An 8,669-nucleotide genomic window follows, 5' to 3' on the forward strand; every position below is an offset into this window, starting at 1 on the left:
GTTTATGATTGACAAGAGTAATAGCGTCATAGAGCACTACAGCACAGAAACAGGCCCTTCGGCCCATCTAGTCCATGCTGGACTGTTTTTTCTGCCACGCACCTGGACCATAGCCCTCCATACCCTTCCCATCCAGGTACTTCTCTTAAATGTTGAAATTGAACCCACATCCACCACTTCTGATGAAGCTTGTTTCATACTCCTTCCATCCTCTGAGTGAAGTCCATTTGGTTTGTTTTAACCTAACAGTTTTGGCTGTAAACAGAGTTCTGTGGAATGTATATTCAACTTGGAAGCAGGATGTTTGCTTGGAGAGTGCTGGTATGTATCGGCCCACTTCTTATTCCAACTACTAACTGATTCAAGCCGATCTTTGAGATATCAGAAATCACATCTAAAGAGAGGTTGCATCTGTCACAAGATGGATGGGAAGAGAGTTCATGAAAGCCTAGAGTCCAACGGGACCGACATGTCAGATACAGTAGGGATGTTCCCAATTGCAAGAGACTCTGCAGATACTGGAAATCCAGAGCAACACACACAAAATGCTGGAGGAACTCAGCAGGTCAGGCAGCCTCTAATGGAGAGGGGATGTTCCCAATGGTCACGGTGCCCAGAAGCAAGGCTCATGGACTAAGGGTAAGTGATAAGTCTTTTAAGACCAAGGGAAGGGGACAAATTTCTTCTCCTAAGAGTGGAGAACTTGTGAAATTCTCTACTGCAGTTGAAAGCAATCCTTAAATTCATTCAAGGAGGAATTAGATATTGCTCTCAGGGCTAAGGAGACCAAGGGAGAATGGGGAAAGGTACATTCAAGTTGGGATCATCAGATTGATTGCAGAGAAAATGGTGCCCCTGTGATACCAGGAACGTGGAGTATTAAACTCCTTTACCTGTTAGCAGAAGTGCAAAACTCTTTGAAGTTGCCGATGAAGGCATTTCATACTAATATTCATTCTTAATGTTAGACAAAATAATTATCTTATAAATTTCATACCATCCACCTGAGAAAATACACACATCTAGATCTTCTAAATGAATCAAGTAAACTTCTTTGTGTTCATTAATCAAGAAATATATTTCTTAAATCTTAGCTTTACGTAAAACAATAGTTATGTAGAAAAATAACAAGGGTGCTAGAACTTCTTGGAGCTCTTCATGTTAAAAACTCAGCTCGGGATCAAGATTGGGACGATTTGTGATTGGGCTGTTGCAACACAGGCTGCTCGCCAGAAGTGGTGATATGCTCTTACATTTAAGGTTGAATTGATTGGTTTCTTGAAACAAAGAAAGTGACGGGGCACAGGGACAAAGTAGGGTATCAGAAATGTATACTCAGCACGGATATCACCGCCTCCTACACTGTAAACTTTGTTTTTAGAAGGCAGGATCAGGAGATTTTAAATTCCCTTTCTCACAACCTTCTGAGAATTAGGAAATTAAAATAAAATACTATTCCCTGCTCTCGGTCATCATGTCAGGTGACTGTGATGCTTTTCAACACTTCTTTGGAGTTCGGATGTTGCATACACCTGTTGAACACCCAAATTTTGTCAATTACAGGAAGATTATGATTGGCTGAGAGCTGGAATTAACAAATACCCCTCTCCCGTGGTCTGCCTCTGCCATCAGGTATTTAACACCTTCAATTGAACTTGCTGGCCTCAAACGTCTACCTGAATTTTCTACGAAGAAAGTTTCCTTTCAGAACAGGGCTGGTACGGGCATAGACATGTTAACTGCCCATCTGCTTTCAATTCTGATGAGCTCATTTTGAAGTGTCTCTGGAAATTGATCAAATGGTTTGCAATTCAAGTCAAGAAAGGTAACATATCCCTCTGTCAATAATCTCTCACTTTGTGTGGTCAATCTCCCAAGAGGAGCACAACCTCGTCGTGGTTTGGAGGTTTGCGTGCCCCAGTGATCTGGAGAGCGATGTTGACTGGGGTCAGGGCTTTATGCTTTGGCTCTTGGTAGGGTCACCCATGCCAAACAGGTCAAAGGGTAGAGGCCAGACTAAAAGTGGTCCACCAGACCTCCAGGTTCGGGGGTTCATCTCAGGGATAACAACCCCGACTGGTCAAACAAAACTGTTACAGACACAGCAGTGAAGAATCCTTCTACATTGTGATGGTATTCCTGAGTCTCCACATGGGACTTGCATGACTGACAGGAGAGAAAACCGTAAGGAAGCTACTGACACGATGAAGGAAGCCCTGAACACTACCAGGGTTGGAGGACTTTCATTGCTGCTCTAAACACCAGCAGCGTAACAGGCAGTAAGTTGTGTGGTGAATGATGTTAGCCCATAGCGCACCAGTCTAACCAAATCCAATTTTGCAACTTGAAGTATTAGGATTCGAGGACCCAAGTCACAACCTCAGTTAACTGGAATGCCCAGAGGTATACTGTAACATGCAAAAAATGAGCTGGTTAAAAAAAATAGACCACAAAGGAAACATTGGCAGGATCTCCTCTACAAGCCGAAAGGACGAGAGGCACACCGTCACCATTTGGAGGATTATCTGCAAATATCTCACAGAATATCAATTTTCAAATTGTTTGTAAACCAAGAACCCAAAATAATCTGCACCTAAAACATCATGAATTAACTTGCAACCAAACTTCTCCCTTAAAACCTCCATGTATGATAATCAAACACGATGCTTTAGATCTGTCATTTTGTGGGAACTGTGTAAAAACGTCCAATTAGCTTTGAAATCGTGCAAAGTACTGTTGGAAACCTTGACGATTTTAACTTTAGAAAAGTTTTGACTGTAGCTTAAGCCAATGAAAATAATGGTTCTGTTTCAACTTCCTCGCGGGGACTATCTGGAAAGATTCCCAGGGACCACACAAAAACAAGTATCCCCAGCCAGTCAACCAACACAACGATCACAGCTTTCTCGCTGGAGGTCGATAAGCCAGGGAAGAGAAATGATCACTGAGCAATTTGGCTCTCCCTGTGTTGCACCATGAAGATAATGGTGCAGAAGGGAAAATCTGATCTGGACATCTGGGGGAACAAAAGAGGAATGGGTTGGAGACTACTTCAAATTTTAAAAAAATCCAGCGGGGCTAAAAGTGAAGTTTTTAAAAAAATATCCCCTTCAAGATAGCTAGTCTATTGGAAGGGACATCAGGAGGGTGTAGGACAGTGCTATACCTTTTTCCCCCTCTCTGATTCTCTACGCTCTCCAACTTTCCCCCAGACTCCTTAAATAAACTTGCCGATTAATGATGGGAGTTGGCTCCCCACATATGCCATAACGTCCTGGACTTCGGCAGCAGCACAATTCCAGCAAAAGGACACTGCGGCAGAGGCAGAGACAAACAACACAGCTTTGGTGGGGGGTGAGGGCTTTCGGATGGAGTCTATGGAGCATTGGGATTGTTGTCAAGTTTAGTTAGAAAAATACTCTTCCAAAGGGCGAAGCATCTGGAAGAGCTCAGTGCAGGTGTGGACAATAAATGCGAGGGAATGGGAGCCCCACATCTTCCCAATAAAAAAAGAAACAGTTTAGCGTAACAGTAGCTTGATGGGGCACCCAGGAGAGGAGCTATTTTGATAGTGCCCTGGCATCTCCCAACCCATACAGCTGGAATGCGTCTCCGGATAAAGTGCTGTAACCTAGACAACGCTCCACTGAATGACACTGGTGTCCTTCCCGCCGATGGAGATCAGACGGGAGCTGTCATGGAGAAAGGCAACGTTGGTCACGTGACTGCTGTGCCCACCGTACTTGTGACTTGGCGCCTGCAACGGAAAGGAGAGGTGGTTACTGAGCCCTTGCTGAGAGGCGTATCATTATGCAATGTGCTCACGCTGGTTTTGAACTCACTCATGCAGATCATCACTCTCTTCAGGTTACTGCACCCTTTCTGTGCTCTAGTTGCAGTTAATGCGCCTTTGCTATAATGTATATCATTAATGTGCTTGCATTTGTACAAATTTCCACTCTCCCCCCAATTCTACTAAACAATCCAGGTTTGCCTGCCTTATATTTAAAAAAAAGGTTCTGATAAGATGGCACCAGCAACCAACACGACTCATGGTGACGTCCTGCAGACAGCTCACAAAACTACTACTTCTTCTTCATTTCAATATACTTCTATTACTAACCTGAGTGTGACTGGAGCCTATAATTTACATTTTGATAAAGTGTTTTTGGGGCAAATGAGAGATCTGGCGCTTTTGCTGTCTTCGAGGGGATTCAGCATGGTTGACAGCGAGGTTGAGAACAGAGTGGCTGGTCTTACGGTGGAGCGTGAAACTCGAGAGGGTTCAGAGGGGTTTCACAAAAATGATTCCAGGATTGAATGGCATGTTGTAGGAAGAATGTTTGATAGCTCTGGGCCTGTATTCACTAGAATTCAGAAAAATGAGGGGTGACCTCATTGAAACCTATGGAATGGTGAAAGGCCTGCATAGAGTGGGTGTGGACAGGTCTCTCCCCTGTGGTGGGAGAGTCTAAGACCAGAGGGCGCAGTCTCAGAATAGAGGGGTGTCCATTTAGAAAGGAGATGAGAAGGAATTTCTTTAGCCAGAGAGTTGTGAATCTGTGGAACTCTTAGCCATGGGCAGCTGCAGAGTCCAAGTCTTTAAGTATATTTAAGGCAGAGGTTGACAGATTCTTGATTAGTCAGGACGTGAAGGGATACGGGGAAAAGACAGGAGATTGGGGCTGAGAGGAAAATGATTCAGCCATGATGAAATGGGGGAGCAGACTCAATGGGCCAAATGGCCTAATTCTGCTCCTATATCTTATGGTCTTATGATCTTACACGCTGTTGGCGCGAGGCCAAATGGTTAAGGCATTCGTCTAGTGATCTGAAGGTCGTGAGTTCGAGCCTTGGCTGAGGCAGCGTGTGTGTCCTTGAGCAAGGTACTTAACCACACATCGCTCTGCGACGACACTGGTGCCAAGCTGTATGGGTCCTAATGCCCTTCCCTTGGACAACATCAGTGTCATGGAGAGGGGAGACTTGCAGCATGGGCAACTGCTGGTCTTCCATACAACCTAGCCCAGGCCTGCGCCCTGGAAACCTTCCAAGGCACGAATCCATGGTCTCATGAGACTAACGGATGCCTGTATGATCTACATAACCAACATATTAATGCAGCCACAAAGAAAGCACAGCAGTGTCTATATTTCATTAGGAGTTTGAGGAGATTCTGTTATGTCACCAAAGACATTCACAAATTTCTATGTATGTACCATGGAGAGCATTCAAATGGACTGCATCACCGTATGGTGTGGTGGGGGGAGGGTGAGTGGAGCCACTGCACAGGATCAAAGTGAGCTGTAGAGAGTTGTAAACTCAGTCAGCTCCATCACGGGCACCAGCCTCCGTGTTATCCAGGACATCTTCAAGCAGCGATGCCTCAAAAAGGCGGCATCAATCATTGAGGACCCTCATCACCCAGGACATGCCCTCTTCTCATTGCTACCATCAGGGAGGAGGTACAGGAGCCTGAAGACACACACTCAACGATTCAGCAACAATTTCTTCCCCTCTGACATCAGTTTTCTGAATGGACATTGAACCCATGTTTTGCAGGACTTATTTAACTATTTCAATATATACCTACTGTAATTCACATTTTTCTCTATCATTATGTATTGCATTGTACTGCTGCACCAAAGCCAATAAATTTCACCACAAATGCCAGCGATATTAAACCTGATTCTGATATTTTTTGCTCAGCTGCTGGTTGTAAAAAAGTAAACAAGGAGACCAAGTTTAACAAGAGAAACAATGGGACCCACATTAATCTAATTAAACATTGCATTCACCTGGTCTGAGAAAGTTACCTGACAAATACTACATACGGATAATGTCAATGAGTAGCAAATGTATAACTGTTTGGGTTTTGTGAGGAATGACAAGCAGAATGACAGAAAGAAGAATGAGAATTCATTCCTCAACCTTTGGTTTAACATAGAACATAGAATAGTACAGCACATTACAGGCCCTTCGGCCCACAATGTTGTGCTGACCATCAAACCCTGCCTCCCATATAACCCTTCACCTTAAATTCCTCCATATACCTGTCTAGTAGTCTCTTAAACTTCACTAGTGTATCTGCCTCCACCACTGACTCAGGCAGTGCATTCCATGCACCAACCACTCTCTGAGTAAAAAACCTTCCTCTAATATCCCCCTAGAACTTCCCACCCCTTACCTTAAAGCCATGTCCTCTTGTATTGAGCAGTGGTGCCCTGGGGAAGAGGCGCTGGCTATCCACTCTATCTATTCCTCTTATTATCTTGTACACCTCTATCATGTCTCCTCTCATCCTCCTTCTCTCCAAAGAGTAAAGCCCTAGCTCCCTTAATCTCTGATCATAATCCATACTCTCTAAACCAGGCAGCATCCTGGTAAATCTCCTCTGTACCCTTTCCAATGCTTCCACATCCTTCCTATAGTGAAGCGACCAGAACTGGATACAATACTCCAAGTGTGGCCTAACCAGCGTTTTATAGAGCTGCATCATTACCTCGCGACTTTTAAACTCTATCCCTTGACTTATGAACGCTAACACCCCATAAGCTTTCTTAACTACCCTATTCGTTTCTTCGACGGACAACTCTTTAGTCTGCAACTCATCGGTAAATTCTTTTACTGTGTAAGAATTGTACCTGTGCTTGGAAATTCTTTGCCGTTCAGAACTAACCACTGCTTAACCTTTAGATATTAAAACTTTAAATTCCTCGGTGTTATCATTTCAGAGGATGTCTTGGGTCCAGCAAGTAAATGCCATCGCGCAGCATCTCTACTTCCTTGAAAGTTTGTGAAGATTTGACATGACATCTAAAACTTTGACGAACTTATATAGATGTGTGGGAGAAAGTATATTGACTGGCTGCATCACAGTCAGGTATGGAAACAGCCACGCCCTTGAACGGAAAATCCTGTAAAGAATAGTGGATTTACCCAGTACATCACGGGTAAAGCCCTCCCCACCATTGAGTACATCGACACAGGGAGCTGTTGCATCCATCATCAGGGACCCCCACCATGAAGGTATGGTCTATTCTTGCTGCTGTCATCAGGAAGAAGGTACAGGAGCCTCAGGACTCACACCACCAGGTTCAGGAACAGTTATTACTCCTCAACCATCAGGCTCTTGAACCAGAAGGGATAACTTCACACACCCCATCACTGAACTGTTCCCACAACCTACAGCTTCACTTTCAAAGGAACCTTCACCTCATGTTCTTGATATTTATTGTTTATTTATAAATTTATTATTTTTTTCATTTTTTTTGTATTTGCACAGTTTGCTGTCTTTTGCACACTGGTTATTTGTCCTTCTTGTTGCGGTCTTTCATTGATTCTAGGGTGCTTCTTGGATTTGCTGAGTATACCCACAAGAAAATGAATCTCAGGCTTGTATGTGGTGACATATGTACTTTGATAATAAATTTATTTTGAACTAAATGTTTTAGTGTGATTATCAACTCATGTTGATGCCTTTGGAACATTACAGGGCATATTTAGTTAATTTTGGTGGGATGCATTGAGTACAGAGGAGAGGACTGATGCTGCATCTGTCTTTACTGTTGTCCGCAGGCAGTCTGACTGCCCAACCCTCAGATAACAAGAACTTTGTGAAGGACCTTCAACCCAGTGAAATCAAAACTACTCATTCACAAGTAGCACAAGTTCTAGAGCTACTGCAGAGTCTAAATAGAATCATAGAGTCATAGAATACGACAGTACAGAAACAGGCCCTTCAGCCCATCTAGTTCATACCAAACTATTAATCTGCCGACTCCCATCGACCTGCACCCGGACCATAGCCCTCCATACCCCTACCATCCATGTACCTATCCAAACTTCTCTTCAATGTTGAAATCCATATCGCATGTACCACTTGCACTAGCAGCTCGTTCAACACTCACACAACCCTTTGAGTGAAGAAGTTCCCCCTCACGTTCCCCTGAAACTTTTCACCTTTCACTCTTACCCCATGACCTCACCCAAACTCAATAGAAAAAGGCCTGTACACATTTATCCCATCTACACCCCTCATAATTTACCTCTATCAAATCTCCCCCATTCTCCTATGCTCTAGAAAATGAAGTTTAACCTATCCAGCCTTTCCCTACAACTCAGGTCCTCAAGTCCTGGCAATAACCTTGTAAATTTTCTCTTTCAATCTTATTGACATCTTTCCTGCAGATAGGTGACCAGAACTGCACGCAATTCTCCAGATCAGGCCTCACAATTGTCTTGTACAACTTCAACACAACATCTTATCTCCTGCACTCAGTGCTTTGATTTATGAAGGCCAACGTGCCAAAAGTTTTCTTTACGGTCAATCTACCTGTGATGCCACTTTCAATGAACTATGGACCTGTATTCCCAGATCCCTTTGTTCTACCACACTCCTCAGTGCCCTAACGCTCACTGTGTTAAACCTATCCTGGTCTGTCCTTCTAAATTGAAATACCTTACACTTGTCTGCATTAAACACACAAGCACTAGAGCATTAACAATCAAGAACTGGGTTAGGACAAGTAACAAAATAATTGTTCATAAGCAGGAGGACTGAATAAACAAAGAGTGTGGTAGGAAGTGCCACGTTATGTCAGCGTTAGAATTGATGGCTTTGTGGCCAAGTTTGCTGATGTTACAAAGATAGGTGGTGGGACAGGTAG

General features: G+C 43.7%; 1 protein-coding gene across 5 annotated transcripts in view; it reads right to left on the bottom strand.

The window, feature by feature from the left end:
• Positions 1-1,037: 1,037 nt before the first annotated feature.
• The window catches only part of eml2 (EMAP like 2), a 172,890-nt gene continuing 165,258 nt past the window's right edge, over positions 1,038-8,669 (bottom strand). For all 5 annotated transcript variants that reach the window (XM_063059895.1, XM_063059894.1, XM_063059897.1 and 2 more), the window contains one exon: positions 1,038-3,757. In XM_063059895.1, coding sequence (XP_062915965.1) covers positions 3,632-3,757 — 126 coding nt within the window. In that variant the 3' untranslated portion in view covers positions 1,038-3,631. The remainder of the gene's footprint in view (positions 3,758-8,669) is intronic.

This window comes from Mobula hypostoma, chromosome 10 (assembly GCF_963921235.1).
Source record: "Mobula hypostoma chromosome 10, sMobHyp1.1, whole genome shotgun sequence".
NCBI classification, from domain to species: Eukaryota; Metazoa; Chordata; class Chondrichthyes; order Myliobatiformes; family Myliobatidae; genus Mobula; species Mobula hypostoma.